Source organism: Mytilus californianus, unplaced genomic scaffold (assembly GCF_021869535.1).
Source record: "Mytilus californianus isolate M0D057914Y unplaced genomic scaffold, xbMytCali1.0.p SCAF_23, whole genome shotgun sequence".
In the NCBI taxonomy this organism is placed as follows: Eukaryota; Metazoa; Mollusca; class Bivalvia; order Mytilida; family Mytilidae; genus Mytilus; species Mytilus californianus.
Window position 1 is genome coordinate 6,649,952 of NW_026262672.1, and position 17,601 is coordinate 6,667,552.

At 33.9% G+C, this 17,601-nt stretch overlaps 1 protein-coding gene across 1 annotated transcript in view; it reads right to left on the reverse strand.

Moving 5' to 3' along the window:
- The window catches only part of LOC127732283 (zinc finger MYM-type protein 3-like), a 42,255-nt gene extending 26,709 nt beyond the window's left edge, over positions 1-15,546 (reverse strand). The window contains exons 1-2 of the mRNA XM_052241359.1: positions 14,575-15,546; positions 13,909-14,025 (exon numbers count right to left, since the gene is read on the reverse strand). Coding sequence (XP_052097319.1) covers positions 13,909-14,025; positions 14,575-15,374 — 917 coding nt within the window. The 5' untranslated portion in view covers positions 15,375-15,546. The remainder of the gene's footprint in view (positions 1-13,908; positions 14,026-14,574) is intronic.
- Between the last annotated feature and the right edge of the window lie 2,055 nt (positions 15,547-17,601).

Genomic DNA, 17,601 nt, shown 5'->3' on the forward strand with positions numbered 1-17,601 from the left:
GACTTTTATTACGTGTGTTTACTTGAGTTTAATTATTTTGATTTTCACATTTTAAATATAAAAAAATAATAATGAAAACTGTTGAGTAAAATCCATCCTGTACTAAGTCGGGAATTTCCATTTGTTTGATGCGTTTGAGCTTTTGATTTTGCTATCTTATACAGGATTTTCCGTTTTTTATTTTTCTTGGAGTTCGGTATTTTAGTATTCTTACTTTTTAATCCTTTTTATAAGCTTTTTCATATTTTACCCACAAATTCATGCAATTTCGTATAGAAACACTAAATTTTTACAATATTCCATGGTTGTATTCGTATAATTGATTACATTTATATTTAGTCCATGAAAAATTACCAAATGTATTAAAGTTTTAAAGAATGTGTGGTATATATAGACGTGACAACTTTTTATATAAATTTTGCTTTCGGGATTTTCCCTGATCTGTTTAAAGAAATCTGTAACCAAAATTTTTGTTTGTAAATTTGGTTTTCGGGATTTTTCCAAAAACAGGTAAAGACATCTATGCAGCAAGAGCTGGCTTTCAGATTTGATTTCGGGAGTTTTCATTGTTATCATTTACATATAAATCTGGTTTTAGGGATTATTCCCGAAATGTTTGAAGACAAATTTTTGAATGCAGGTTATAATTTTCGGGACTTTTTTCAAAATGTGTTGAAATCTGTTTGTAACATAGGTTTCAACTAATGTTCCTTAAATTATGGTCAGCAGGTGGATGGTTAATATTGATTATGCGACTCTTTTTTTATATTTATATAAATCTGTGCATAATCGGATATGTTTCTTTTCTTTTACTGAAAAGAAACGTACAACACAACAATTAAGAAAGATAAGAGAAATTGCTTAAATATAACTATAAATCATCTGTTTATATAAGTTACAAAAACTCTCTCAATGGTGTTGGCTTACTCTGTCACATGCTGTAAAACATAAAAAACATGTAGCAAATTGGTGGTAAAGGTCAAAGTATAGCCAAAATATGTCACTGTTACCCATTGGTGGTTTAATAAAACTGTTCAGTTTTACTTGTACATGTATCTATTCCTTTTGAAAAAAAATTATCAATGTAACAAATTGGTGTATATAAAATGTATCTGTTCTATGTGACAAAATAGTAACATGTATACATTTACCACCCACATGTGACATGAATATGTTTTGTCACATAGAACAGATACATATGTATACACATATACACCCCTGTGTATACATATGTTTCTGTTCTATGTGACAAAAATTGTCCTTGTAACGGTTGGGTGTTATGAGTACACATGTATATGTTCTATGGGACAAAAATTGTCCTTGTAACTTTTGGATGGTATGAGCATACATGTGTCTGTTCTATGTGACAAACAATGTGCTTGTAACTTTTGGATGGTATGCTCATACATGTGTCTGTTCTATGTGACAAACAATGTGCTTGTAACTTTTGGATGGTATGAGCATACATGTATCTGTTCTATGTGACAAACAATGTGCTTGTAACTTTTGGATGCTATGAGTATACATGTATCTGTTCTATGTGACAAACAATGTGCTTGTAACTTTTGGATGGTATGAGTATACATGTATCTGTTCTTTGTGACATAAATTGTCCATAAAACAGGTATTGGTATAGTATGAATTGTATCTGTTATATTAATTGTCCATAAAACAAACAGTGCTGTAGTATAACATGTGTTTTCAACCACCAGGTACTACTTGTACTTTGAACCCTAAAAAGGTGTCCCACATACATCTCAATTCAATTTTACTTGATGGGCCAACTGTCGGGCTAACCAAATAGCCAGATCAGAGGGGGTTTCTCACCATTGCGGAAAAACTGTTGCAACTTATTTTTGTATCAAGTAGACTACAATGTATACAAGTCTTCGGCTCAGAGGTGGCATAGTTCCGTGATTTTGGAGGGAAACCAAAATCAACAAGGTTGTGAATAGACCCAACGAGACTTCATTGTACACAATGTGTTCCTGTCTGTTAAATCTACAAAACGTTTACCTCAACAGCACAATATTTACATCAACATTTACAATATAAAAACAAGGTGAGCAATCTGAGTACACTGGGTGACTTAGGTACCCTGGTATCGATCATTTTTGGGAGAATCCCCCTTTTTTACTGGGGGGGGGGGGGGGGGGGGGGGCAAGGGCATGCACCACTTCATAACTATCAAACAGCAAACAAGACGTGTTTTTTCTGTACAAAAAATGTGTTTGTATTTGTTTAATCTGTACTTGTAAATGTATGTTTGCAAATAAACTGCCCATGTTCTAAATTAATAAACTAGTCACAGCCAAATCTAAATCATGTATGTGAAACTTTGATTGTTGAATAGGGAACAACATGTTCTGCATTCATAAATTATACCTGATCTCTCACATCAGGGGAATGCATATTCATATCTTCCGCCATTTTGACAATTACGTCCTAATGCGCATGCCTCTTGTTATACGTCACTGTTTTGAGTATTCCGTTTTGACACTTTTTTTGTCCACTAATATACCTCATCTGACGATTTCTAATAAAGACGACGAATCTGGTTGTTCAAGTTCTGTGTTTTTAAGCACTTCTAGCTCAGAGTGACATTTTGTGACATTGAATACCTATCAAAAGTCATTGTATTTTCATGGGTTTTTCATAATCCAAATACAAATTCTGGTGTCTTCGTCTGAACAACAGATGAATTAACCAAAGACAAAATTTCCACTAAATGTTTCCAAAGTTTAACTGTCAGATCATGAGTATTGTTATGGATAGCAAACATAAGTTTTTCGGTAAGGTTACGCTGGATCTTTTAACATCGTCTCCGCGAATCGAGGTCCGGTCTCTTTTCCATTTTCCAGTATTTGGTTTCCAAATATTAAAACTCAAACCGCATTCGTTAATTTTAGTAACAAAGGCAGCCAAGTAGTCAGTTTTCACCTCTTTAGCTGTGGATTGGTCGTCCTTCTCAGCCGCGTCTTCAAAATGTCAAAAATTCGCATTGTAAGATGTAACTCATCTAGAACTATATTCTCTGGTTCTATCTCGATAAGAGGAGAGTGTTTTATACTGAATGGTTTTTAAGGTTTCATACTTCCTTAATTTCGGCAATAGTTCTGCGATGCTCCAGTTGGTGGTAATAGTTCCATTCTTTTGACATATCACTTCGATCACTTTTGGTACCTTACACCAGGGACATGCGTGTTCAGCGATGGCGCTGCTTAGTCCAAAACATAACTGTATAAATGTATGTCCCCACCGAATAGAACTTCTATTTCGTATGTTTTTCATCAGCGGTAATGTTGCTTACTTTGTAAAGTTCGTTTATTTCATTAAACAGCGAATGCAGTGCTTTCTGGAGATTTTCATAGTTTTTGCTGCACTTTATGATTCAATCAATAAGAAAACGTTGCACTTGCATTTTTGGGGTTTTCAGTAAAAAAAAACTAAATGACTGAGAAAAATCTCAAATACTCATAACATAAACTTTTAAAAAAAAATCAATGACTTTGTTTTGCAGGAATCAACATAAATCTACTGTGAGGAACAATCCGGAAAATCCTACTGTGATGCTAAAATTGAAGACAGAAAATTAGAATGTAGCAAATGACAACAATGTAACACCAGCTGGAGGATATGAAACTAGCTTTAGATGAAAGTGCGGGTGTTGCAGGATGTCAAGTTGTTGTAGTAAATGTAGATCAATCTAAATTGCAAAAAGTGAAGCACAAGTAAAGTGGTGTAAAATCTATAACCAACCTTGAACTCCATAATCAGTCATTGACACCGTATACAGCCTACAGCATAGGCAATGGCACAGTTATAGATAAGGTCAACTCCGTGTGGCCAACAGATTTAATTTCAAGCACTCGCATGTCTTAACTATCATTCAACATTTTACTACATCAAAAGCCTTAACTGGAAATATCTAAGAGCCAAATAAAAACTCAGTCCTATCATCAGACTAAGAACAGATGTTTTTTTTTCTGTACAGAGGTAGGATGCATTTGTTCATTCAATTCTTTGTCCGATTTTCAAAGACACACGGACGTGTTTATAAACTTGAGAAAATGTCAACTAAAGGTATCGTCAATATAAAATGGGCTGAACAATGCAAGCAAGAGAACATTGCCATTTCACTTAGCAAGACTCATTTTGCTGGCAGTTATACAAACTAGAATTGCCACACATTTTTTCTGATCTAGGAGCACAAATATTAAGTCGATGGGGAGGAATTGAAGACGGTGGGCACATGAGTGAACATTTACTTCATCTCATTGAAACAGATGATAGATTTATTCATGAAGAGATGAATTTTCTTTAAGTTGGTGTACTTTTTATTGACAAAATATCTATGATCAGTTCCAAAATTTGTATTATTTGAAGAAAGGTACTTTCAAAATTCTGAAAAATAAAGTCATCAAAATTTGTCATGAAGGCTCAGAAGCCCCAACCTACATGAAATAAACAAACTAAAAAAAAAATTAATCAAACCACATATTCACAGAAAGATAAAATTGATAAGATAAACAAAGTAGGGCGTCCGTTTGGCTGTACGGGATGTACAAATTTGTAGCCACGTCCGGTCAGAATGGGGACGTTAAATCCGATGCCTCGTGTAAAGAGAGTGCCACGCTCTTTGTACGTTAAGAACCCTTGCAACAACTCTTTCAGGGGTCCGTAGGTGACCTGTTGCAAGGCTAAATTTCTATCCCTATCCAATATACCCTCATTTCCCGTGGCAGTCTAAATTTCTCCAACCTTAATCCCGGACGCCTCTATTACAGAAACTACCTATTGTATTTATTGTTAATTTGTTCTCGTCCTGAATATGTATGAAATATTTGCCACTGGACGTTAAGCAACAAACAATCAATCTAAAACTATACATTATAGTTTACTTTTATTACATGTAGATTTAGAGATGAAAATTATCTAATATAAGGACGAAATGTACAATTCACCTATTCCACAGCATACTAAAAATCACATATACGACAGTGTCTAAAAAATCTATATTAACTCCGAAAGAAAAGGTGGCACATCATCAAGAAAACCTGCATTCAAATCTTAGTAGTATATTTACAGAGCTTGAAACTCTTGATACTAGACCTACTATGCGAACCAGTGCTGTATCAAACTTTATTTTCCTTTGTCAGGTAGTCAATTATGTCAGATAAAATGCTGTGATATGATGTATAAAACATGTTATAACCATTTATCTTTTTTTTATATTAATCTGTAAGGGAAAATTTTTATTTGTGATTAAGACAGATTTCAACATCTATGATAATAAAAATTAGACGTGTTAAATAAGATGGTATGATTGCCAATGAGACAAATTTCTATCCAAGGCCTAAAGTACTACACATAAGCATGTAAAGGTCACAGTACGGCTTCAACGTGGAACCTTGACCGTCCTTAGCAATAATCTGATATAAACAACTTACTTCCTCTTTCTGGGAAGGGCCTTCTTTCCCTTGGACTTGCCTTCTTTGCATCAATTCTGAAATAAAATTAACCTTTATTAATTCATCTCAAACATGTGTCTACTAATAACAATTATAATCATATACATGTGTCATACACATGAATAACATGATAAAGGTCTTTTTTATCTAGTAAATAGTATATGAATGATGTGCATATTATACAAAAACATGTACATTATCATGATGATGTATACCTGTGTGTAAGCCCCGGATGATTCAATATTAAAACAAGATGCTCCTAGCATCCTTAAGTCGATCACCAAACTTTTAATGCTTATCTATGAAAGAACAAGGAGCAAACTACAATTTCTTATTCCATAGGGTTTCTATGTAAACTTTAACCTTGCTGTTGGCAATTTTGACACTTGGCTATGGTGACTTACTCGACTTAAAAATGTAATGCCATCCACAACACTGGGAAATATTTATATATCGAGATTGATATTAATTAGATATGTTTTTCTTCATGCCTTCTAACTGTCCCACTTTCATCTGGTTAGGCTAACGTCCTTTTCACTGCTTCTTTTTTTGATGTTCGTGGACTTTGTGTTACTGAAAGACAAGTTGGGAACTAAACAACCACATTAAAACTTAAATATTCAGAGGATGATTATATGGTCTTAAAAATGATTATAAACCATCATATTCTTCATATTCTTTGTTAAGTTTGTTTTTACTTAAGGCCCTCTTGGTGTATCTAATTTACACCCCCGATATTATGCTAATGCAAAAATGAAAGACTATAAATGAGGGAGCAGCAATTTTCCCTTATTTTATGGGAAAGAATGATAAATGCAGGGTATCCAATTACATTTAACGACATTCTTGTGTAAATAATCAAAGCTAAACGGCTATTGGCATTAATCATTGATTTTTTCACATGTTGGCATATCTAGCATTGTCTAGTGGCTATCATTTAGTAGATGGACATAATTTGGTCACTGTTTGTTGATATTTGTCGAATAAAAAATCCTAGGATATCTTCTTAGTCTGAGTTAAAAGAGGGACGAAAGATACCAGAGGGACATTCAAACTCATAGAACGAAAACAAACCGACAACGCCATGGCCAATAATAAAAAGACAAACAGACAAATAATAGTACAGATGCAACAACATAGAAAACTAAAGACTAAGCAACACGAACCCCACCAAAAACTGGGGGTGATCTCAGGTGCTCCGGAAGGGTAAGCATATCCTGCTCCACATGTGGCACCCGTCGTGTTGCTTATGTTATTACAAATCCGGTAAATAGTGTTATACAATAAACTATACCAATAGCTGGATTAGTCAATAAAAAACAAATTAAAGATTGTACTTTTCCGAAATTAAAGAAAAATGAGAAATGACACTATTTACATGATTTAGGTTTAAATTTCTTGCATTACCTTGCTTTTTCTGTAATTTTGACTTCAATTTTGTTGTCACTTTCCCCTACTTGAATTTGGATATTGTTCATGTCGTCTTTCTGTTTTTTCAGCTAGTGTCTTCCCAGCTGAAGGAGCAAAGGGGTACACATACTTATTGGGTGTTAAGAATTGCACCCCTTTGTCCTTGTTTATACATAGCTGCTGGCATCCCCCTTGCGTTCAACAACCTTCTTCGGAGGGATGCCAGTTGAAAGTGGCTAACAATAATCTCAAACCGATTGAGTAGAAATTCTGATCCATCGTATTTGTACTATTTTGTGGTCTTTTCATAAACAACAAAGAGGACATCTACTGGTTTAAAAGGCTGTTCATGCAACAGTTTGTGTATCAATTTTTTTTTTAACTTATTGATAATCCTACTTTTAGACATTCTTTCCGCTTGTAATTTGTTCAGTATTTTCTTTGATACTTGTATCTGTAGTCCTTTCAAGTTTTCCAAGGCATTAGGCTAGTGGCTGCTAGTATGGCAAGCACTAGTTTCAGTACAACTTTGTTATTCATCGTGGTATATATGATGGGTTAGTTTCCGAGACTTTGATAATACAGCATTTTGTTACATATGTCACCTTTTAAATTAATTTTTGTCCCACGCCACTGTCGCCACAACACAGAAGTCTTAGAAGAAGAAATAGAAATACCAGTGTATGTCCGTCACACTCAACTTTTTGGACACAACTCATCAGAGACCCCTCAACGGATTTGTTGTAGGATTGTTAGTCACCATATGCGCAGCAATCTATTATTTTGTTCACATGTACTTAAGGATTGATCGTAATTTTTGCGGTTACGCAAAGTGTGTGCAACGTGATTTAGGTTATTTCGAATGAACCGAACAAATAATTTCGATCAATTCTTATAAATTAATTCAATTTTAATTAATAATTAAGAAATCATAAAAAAAAACTTTGAAAGCTCTTAAAGATAGATTGTAATAGTTTTAAAAGAACGGCTCTCCAGCTGTGGGCCTCTTTAGAGTGACGTCACGTGATCACAGCAAAAAGTTGGGTTTATTGAAAAAGAACGTAATGTTTTTAACCAATCAAATACAGGCAATGATTACAATTAATCTATATGCTTATATTTTTTATTATCACTGAAAGAAGAATTTATTTTCAGATGATAAAAAGAAACTCAAAGGTCTGTCCCTTCAGTTTACCTTCAAAAAGCGTAAATCTTGCAAGTTTTTCAGCTGTGCATGTCTACAGAGTATATACTTGTACACATTATCCATAGACCATAGTTATTACAAACATGGATATATTAAAGAATGAAAAATGGGGGAGCTCTGCATATACTTGTACATTTGTTTTGTAAAATAAAATAACTCTTGGCATGCTAATCACGAACATTGTTGCACCGATATCCAGAGTCCATGCTTTGGATAGGGTCTAATGGCAATTGTATATCACAAACAAAAATTGTAATATGTTATTGTGTCGTTGTTGTCCGTGGAAAGTTGGTTTCCGTGTTGTTTCAATGTTTGTTAATTATGAAATTCTGATCGACAATGTGTAAAGTAGTCTATACAGTTTAGACGATTTCTCCTGTCACACGACATTGCTATTTTTCCTCAGCTAAATTCAAGACTAATGTTGTATTATATAAAAAAAAATGCTATTTAATATAAACATTGAAGTTATTAATACCCTATTAACTGCTTTTGGGCCGTTTATTCTTTACAAAGAAGGGAAAACATAAATTGCATCAGAATCAATTAATTTGATATGTACAGCCTAAGAAAGTAAATTATTTAATACAAACAAAACAAAACATAGCCGCTTTATATTTGACACTAATAGGTGCATATAATTTTAGATGATCAAAGTAACTCAAATGTAACCAGCTCAACAAATTTTTCATGCATATTCAGAACGAGAACAAATTAACTATAAATACAATAGGTAGGTTCTGTAATAGGGGCGTCCGGGGTTAAGGTCGGCGAAATTTAGACTGCTACGGGAAATGAGGGAATATTGGATAGGGACAGAAATTTAGCCGTGCAACAGGTCACCTACGGACCCCTCAAATAGTTGTTGCAAGGGTTCTTAACGTGCAAAGAGCGTGGCTCTCTCTTTACACGAGGCATCGGATTTAACGTCCCCATTCTGACCGGACGTGGCTGCAAATGTGTACATCCCGCACAGCCAAACGGACGCCCCACTTTAGCAAGGGTTTTACTGCCGGTCGGAGGAAGACCAATGGTGACCATACTTCTAATCCCCAGTCACCCTTGGGGGTACAGTGAAATTGATGTGAACCAACTAAAACAATAGAAGAAACTGACATACCGATCCAGACACAGTATCCCCCCTCCCCAGTCCCTACTCCTGAGGTGCAGGGCATTAAAGTTTTCAATAAAGAGACTAAAACATCTTTTGAAGTTTAATCGGTTTTTGGCTTCCTATAATAATAATTTTGAGTTTTCCACAGTAAAACCTTCATGTACATGTGCAATTTACCAGTTTCACATTATTTGTTATTTTATAATTCAGAGGATGATGCAAAGACTCAAAGATAAATGACGATGGAGATATTGAGAAGTCCAAGTCAAGAAAATGAGTAAGTTCATTAAAATCTACTCACATCAAAACAGATAAAAAAAAAAGATTAGAGCATGGATTAGAATTTTTAGAATGGGACTTTTTCTATTAACTACAGAATTTCAACGGGACATTCTTTTGTAAATATTTCTGATTTTTATGGGACATTTTCAAGTATGAATGTGATAAATGGCGCATGGCTCCCTCTTATGCTATACATTGTTAAAGTATACTTTTAAATCCAAATCTAACACTGGTCTCAATATTCGATCACACTTCTTAGTTATATTAATCTTAAGATCTGTATACTTTTTGGTGATGATTCAAAATTTTATTTTTGAGTTATCGAGTATTTTGTTAAAAAGGGGGGGGGGGGTTTCACATGTCGCGCTGTATCTCAAAAACAGTTTATGATTATTGCTTAAAACTTTACACACTTCTTAGTTATATTAACCTTAAGATCTGTATACTTTTTGGTTTTGATTCAAAATTTTATTTTTGAGTTATTGAGTATTTTGTAAAAAAAGGGGGAGGGGTTTTTCTCATGTCGCGCCATATCTCAAAAATGATTTATGATTATTGCTTAAAATTTTACACACTTCTTAGTTATATTAATCTAAAGATCTGTATACTTTTTGGTTTTGATTCAAATTTTATTTTTGAGATATTGATTTTTTTTTTTAAAAGGGGTGTTTTCACATGTCGCGCCGTATCTCAAAAACGATTTATGATTATTGCTTAAAATTTTACACACTTCTTAGTTATATTAATCTAAAGATCTGTATACTTTTTGGTTTTGATTCAAAATTTTATTTTATAGATATTGAGTTTTTTGTAAAAAAAAAAGAGGGGGTTTTCGCATGTCACGCGGTATGTCAGAAACTATTTATGCTTATTGCATACAAATTTACACACAAGACGACGGGCGTATCATGCGCTCATGGCGCAGCTGTTTATTATATTTTCGAAATTGTATTTTAATATTCCAAGTTACAACAAGCAAGTACTTATAAACATGTAATAAAAAATAGGTTTGTTTCCCCTAACCCCTACCGATTCAGTTGACAAATAAACATGCATTGAAGCTTCATTACTTTTTATCACATGAATTGTAATTCATTAATCATGTTAATGTGGCACTTCGTTAGAACATTTACAGATGTTAGACAGATATGATTTTAGGTTTACAGTGACATCACTGCATAAACCAAATGTAAAATGAGTATTCAGGTTTTCAAAAGTAGTTTCTTGCATCAATGCATGAAGGGGAAGCTTCCATCATTTACACCAGAATTCTCTACCTCATGATTTTACCACAATAGAAGTGTGGCATTCATCACTCAATGAAGAAACGTATATATTTTTTCTACCCCCCCCCCCCCCCCCCCCCCCCAAGATAAATATAATCATATGCTTTACAATATTTGATTTCTTCGATCAATTAATGACACATCCATGGCTTCAAAGACATATCACATATATTTGTTTCTTTATATATATAAAGATTAAAGATTAAATCCGTATCTACATGTTTAATTCAGCAATCTAATCAACTAGTCATAACTGAACAATAAGAATTATTATTACTTTTTCAAAATCATTATTTCAAGATATACCAAAGATGGTGCTGCAATAGATACTTTTAACAAAACGATTTCATTTTGATTTTTGGTGTTTTAACGCCACTTTGAAGCACCGCTTTTGGGCTACTTCGTGGCGGCCAGTTTTTATTGGTGGAGGAACCGGAGTGCCCGGAGAAAACCACCGACCTTCGATAGGAAAACTGACAATCCTAGTCAATTAAGATTGGAGTCGAGTGCACCCGCACGAGCGGGGTTCGAACTCACAACCTCAGTGTTGACTGGCTAGTGATTACAGTAGTAACTACTTAAACCACTCGGCCACCGAGGCCCCTTAACAAAAACGAGAAAGAGGATATCAATCAGACAAACTTTATTGCACATTACAATCCTTCATTGACAATAACACAAAGATATGAGAACACATTACAATCCTTCATTGGCAATAACACAAATATATGAGAACACATTACAATCCTTCATTGGCAATAACACAAAGATATGAGAACACATTACAATCCTTCATTGGCAATAACACAAAGATATGAGAACACATTACAATCCTTCATTGGCAATAACACAAAGATATGAGAACACATTACAATCCTTCATTGGTAATAACACAAAGATATGAGAACACATTACAATCCTTCATTGGTAATAACACAAAGATATGAGAACACATTACAATCCTTCATTGGCAATTACACAAAGATATGAGAATTACAATATTTTTATGAACAAGTATAATAAACTGTAAATTTATTCATACAATCAATTTATACAACAATGCTGGTACTGATTATCCCCAAAAACATAAAGTCCCCATTATAAGTAGAAACCGCTAAATGCTCCCCTATTATTCATTCAATTCATTATCAATTTGCTTTATATTGTAGAACATTTTCAATATGTAAAGATTATTGTTGGTCATCTCGACCAGATTGATTTTCTCGCTTGAGCAATAATTCAGCCTTCACGCTTAACCTTTGAGTCGAAAAGTCAGACGCTCAATATTTTGAAAATTTAGTTTGATTCTGTTGGCTTGAAGGGAATAATTGTACAAGACAGAGGCAATTTTGCAAGCCAATGCCGTAGGACTTGTGGTTAAGCGTGTGAAGACTGTGACCCGGTACGTCGAAAGTGAGAAAAATCCAGATCACATGACCAATGATAAACTGTTTATTGCTATTTTACCTATGACGACGAATGGCATGTGCACCCTTAGTTTCTAGCAATAAATTTTAATATCACTCTACTGTGCTGAGTCAGTAAGATCAAAGGAAAATTTGGTAAATAGCCATAATAAAGATTCTCCAAATTTTATATAAATATTTATGGGATGGACTGACTGACTGACACACAGGTAAAACAGTATACCTCAACTTTTTCTAAAGCATTCATATAAAAATCATTCATTTTAAATATGAAATTTTTTCTAGTATCTGATGACCGATCCAAGTTACATTATGTACAAGTACATCTACCAAAGTCTACCTAAATTATTTTACTAAGAATTCCACTAAAAACGGTGATAGGGGTTGTCTTACAAAAATGTCTCAAAATTGCATTAAGGTTTAGAGTTTTTTTTATCATCCTTGCTTTATTTTCTCATGGAGACTAAAAGCATGTCATATATCAATAACATTTCATCTTCTGACTGCTGGACTCGCCTTAAAAAATTCTTAGAGAGAACCCTGAATTTATAAAATATACACAGAATGGAAACTTTCGTCTGCATCATAAATAATCATGACGGTCAAAGTGTCAACGTATATTTGTTCCGTCTAACAGGTGTTCCACAAAAACTTTGTTATAAACAATGTCATAATATCTGTCCGTGTTGGAACTAATATTCTACATCATTTATTCCGTTAGGAACATATACTGTGATATTCATTCCAATGGAATTAAACCATTGTTGTGACGTCATCTATTCAAGAAACAGTTGATTATTTTTCAAGAATCCACTGAAGTTTTGACCTATTTGTAATGTAACACTACTCACTATGGTTCATTGAATTGAAGAGATGAGTGAGTAGATTACATTACAAGCGAAGAAATGACTGATGTTTACCAATAAACAAATGTTGTTGACAATACAGAACACAGAAGAATTGTACGGAAGCGTATAAGCGCCACGAAATTTATTTTTTTATGTTTTTTTCTTATGTTTGCGTTAACGCAAACCTTTGTGGCGCTAATACGCTTCCGTAGAACTGATAACAAAAGCACCCAGAATTTGTTTGGTTGGAAACTCAATTGAATAAAATGCTTGTTTTCTGCTCTTTGGTCGGGTTGTTGTCTCTTTGACACATTTCCGTTCTAAATTTTATTGTGTGTAGTAAAAAATGTGATTGATAACATTTTAACGGTTCACGAGCAACATTCAATGAAGGCATAAGCACTCATACCACATATTCTTATTCATAAGACACTTTATGAAAAAGATCAGATATTTGTACATGTACATAAATTTATTTCACATGATAGTTGGTCCACGACTCAGTTGTGTCTTAAACAGCATTGAAATAAAAATCCTTCACACGTTACTTTGAATTCCCAAAGTTTACTTGAAGCGTTATGTTGATATTATTGCCATCCACTTGAAAGGTAGACGGTGCACTGTTTATTTGTAGTTCTGAACGGGGTTTCTTTTGTTCTGACGGCTTACTGTTGATCGTCTGGTTGGCCTTTCGTTTCATTTCGGTGTTTGTTCTTTTATATTCGCGAACTGCCTTACTTTTGTGGCCTGTTATTTCAGATATCAGCTGTTCGTCCTGACCATCTTCATATAACCTGGTAGCAGCAGTGGCACGAAGCGAGTGGTTCGACCTGAATCCCTTTAGTCCGGCTTCTTTGCATAACCCTGCAATTGTTGCTGTCAGCATATTTATACCCACGGGCATAGCAGCAAACCAAACTTGTCCAGTCGATTTTGGTATGGGTTTCAAGTAAAAGGCATTTTTTGGTCTTTTTTCTGGGCTGAAAAATACAAAACACTTTATAATATCTTTCAAGTATAATCCAAGGACTTACTAAACCTTCCCCTTTCTTGGTTTTTTATTTACTTTTATGTGCCTATCCCATCAGGAGCCTATAGATCAGTGGTGGTCGTTGGTTCATGTCTGTCATATTCTTTTCTAAAATTGTTTTGTAATAAATTAAGACTTTAGTTTTCTTAATTGAATTGTTTCTTTTTTTTCATGTTTGGGCCTTTAATAGCCAACTATACGGTATAGGATTTTCTCGTTCTTGAATGCTGTACGATTGTCTAATTGCTTACATCCACTTTATTTGAACTTTGGTGGATAATTGTCTCATTGGCATCATACCACATCTCCTTATTCTTATTATATAGGTCCCTGTGTTTTTTTCAAGCTACAAGTTGTGCAAAATTTATTCATGAAAAATTACTTGTTTTGAGAATAGAACATGTAGGAAGAAATCTAAAAGCTAGCATTTTAAGGTAAATTGTTGACAATAAAAAAAAGTACACTGGCAATTTAATCTTTGTCGCTAAAGGAAACCTACCAATGAGATATGTAGTCTCTATAAAATTTTACAATACATCTGTCAGGATTGTCTTTGTTCTCATAAGCAAAAACCACTTTTTGCTTGCACTTCCGCGATTTCAGTCCGCCTTGGTTTGACTTGGAAACATCCTCTCTGTATACAAGGTAGGAGTCACCATTTGTATCCGTGTGCTCTGATATTTGACTGTTTTCCCATCTTAGATCTCGATGCTCCTTTCCAGCACGAAGAGCAAAATTTAAACCAAATAAATAAATAGTCGTATCAAGGAGCTTTTGCGGAGTAGTATTTCCTAGAATTCCTTTCTCCCATAGCATGTTTTCTTCGTCGTAAGTAATTTCCTGTGCTTTTTTCTTGTGAGTTCCTAAACCAGATCTCGCTCGTTCTTTCATAGTGTGATCGAGTGTATTCTTTATTTGGATAAAACAATCTTCGTTTAGAAATTTGAAATATTTCCCCTTTCCCTCTAAATATAACTGTATGTTTATTAAAATTTCGTAAAGGGTTTGACCGGGATATTCTTCTCCGTTTTCTTTTTTGATCTCACAGATGAACCTAGAAAGAGCAAAACACAATTCATCCTTTGTCATCACTTCTAGATCTGGTGAAATAATACTTATATTAAGACTGAGATCAGCTACGGCTATGGCATTTCTTTGTGTTTTCCATGTGTTGAAAAGGTTATATGCCCACTTAATTTTCTTTTTAGTACTCTCAGCTAAACTGAAAATAAAATATTTTGATGGTGACATATTTATCTTATCAGATATTTTTATTATTATACATTTCATATTATACATTTTATATTCGAATTTCAATTTGAAGGGTGGTGCATTTCTTTTTTGTCGGGTATAATACTAGGTACATTTATAGTGATAATTATTATTCGAACACACCTACGATGTTCCAAAATTTTAAACAAGTGTATATTATGATACTATAACGTGGATTACATTGGTGAGTAAGATTTTTCATATTAAACGATTAATCGTTTAAATATAATAATCATCATATTTTATTTCAAAAGTTTATTCGAACGATCTATCGAAAAAAAAAATATGACTAAACTTAAGCAGTTAAGAGCTCATGTTCCTTGTTATTATGTAAATATGCAACCCGAATTTAAACAAGATTACTTTTACTTTACTTTACTTTACTTGCTTTGACTTATTGACCAGGGCTGATATGCATAAAACTACTTAAGTTTAGATTTATCCCGAACGACACGGATTTTTTTGACATGTCATAAGATAAATTATTACTACGATTGGATATGTTAACTTGAGTGGTTTTATACATATCAGCCCAAAACTTTTAAAATCACAGACCTAGATTTTAATGTTTACAACGGATGCCTAATGAACTTCAAAAAGGGGGTATGTTTTTTTTTCTAAAAAAAAAATATTCTGGTCCCCAATTTGATGAAAAAAATACTTTGGTCTAGCAGATGGAAAAGAAAATATTCTGAATCTAGATTTCCCCAATACCTTATGGTGTAATATTTAAAAAAAAAAAAACACCAATTTGATTGATACCGTCGAAAATCTAGAAAAACTGTTAACACAGAGATATGTCTCGCCTATTTGTTATTTTGATAATAGATATGTTGAAATTAAAATAGCAATACTTTAACATGTAAGTTATGCAAATATTTAAAGTCAATGAACCATGACTGAAGGTACAGGGCTAAACAATATCCATGGAAATCAGATGTGCCAATGCTAATACAACTGCATACCAAATACCATTGACTTTTCATGTGTCGTTCTCTTTACACAAACCTAAACACAAACATAAACTTGTAAACTATGCAAAAGTTTCAAAGTCAATAAACCATAATGATGGGGTGGGGTTATATAATCTCAGTGGAAATGAAACTTGCAAATACCTATACCCTTGCATACCAAATATCATTGACTTAATATTAATGGTTCATCTTAAACTGACCTAATCACAAACTAATACATGTAAACTAAGCAAAAGTTTCAAAGTCAATAGACCGTGACTGAGGGGTAAGGACCATATATACTCCATGGAAATGAGATCTGCTAATGATTATACAACTGCATACCAATTATCATTGACCTACCACTAACAGTTCCCCTTAAACTGATCTAATCAAACTAATACATGAAAACTAAGCAAAAATTTAAAAGTCAATAGACCATGACAGAGGGGGCGTGGCCAAATAATCTCCATGGAAATGAGATAATCCAATGCTTATATAACTGCATACCAAATATCATTGACCTACCACTAGTGGTTAACCAGAAACTGACCTAATCACAAACTAATACATGAAAACTAAGCAAAAATGTCAAAGTCAATAGACGATGACAGAGGGGGTGTGGCCAAATAATCTTCATGGAAATGAGATATGCCAATGCTTATACAACTGCATATCAAATATCATTGACCTACCACTAGTGGTTCCGCAGAAACTGACCTAATCACAAACTAATACATGTAAAATAAGCAAAGTTTCAAAGTCAATAAACCATGACTGAGGGGGCGGGGCCAAATAATCTCCATGGTAATGAGATGTGCCAATGCTTATACAACTGCATACCAAATATCATTGACATACCACTAGTGGTTCACCATAAACTAGACCTAATCACAAACTGATACATTGTTGACGCCGCCGCCGACGCCGGAAACAGCATACCTATGTCTCGCTTTTTGACTCCGTCAAGGCGAGGCAATAAAAATGTTCTGACTCAGTAATTTCATATACAGTTTAAGGAGCCAAAGGTGTTTACAAAATTTTGAGAAAATCTGACAAATTTGTAGCTTTTGAATCATATCACATCTCCATCTTTTATATCTATTTTTTTTTAATTAATAAGAACTTTCTCGTTTTCGAATTTTTAAGCTATTTGATTCGACCCGTGGCTTGCTAATATTATTGTTTAAAAATTGACATGTAGAATATGGAAAGGGTCGGATTTCATGTCGGACCCTTTTATAATCAACTATACGGTATAGGTTCTTCTCATTGTTAAAGGTCTAACAGTTACCCATAAT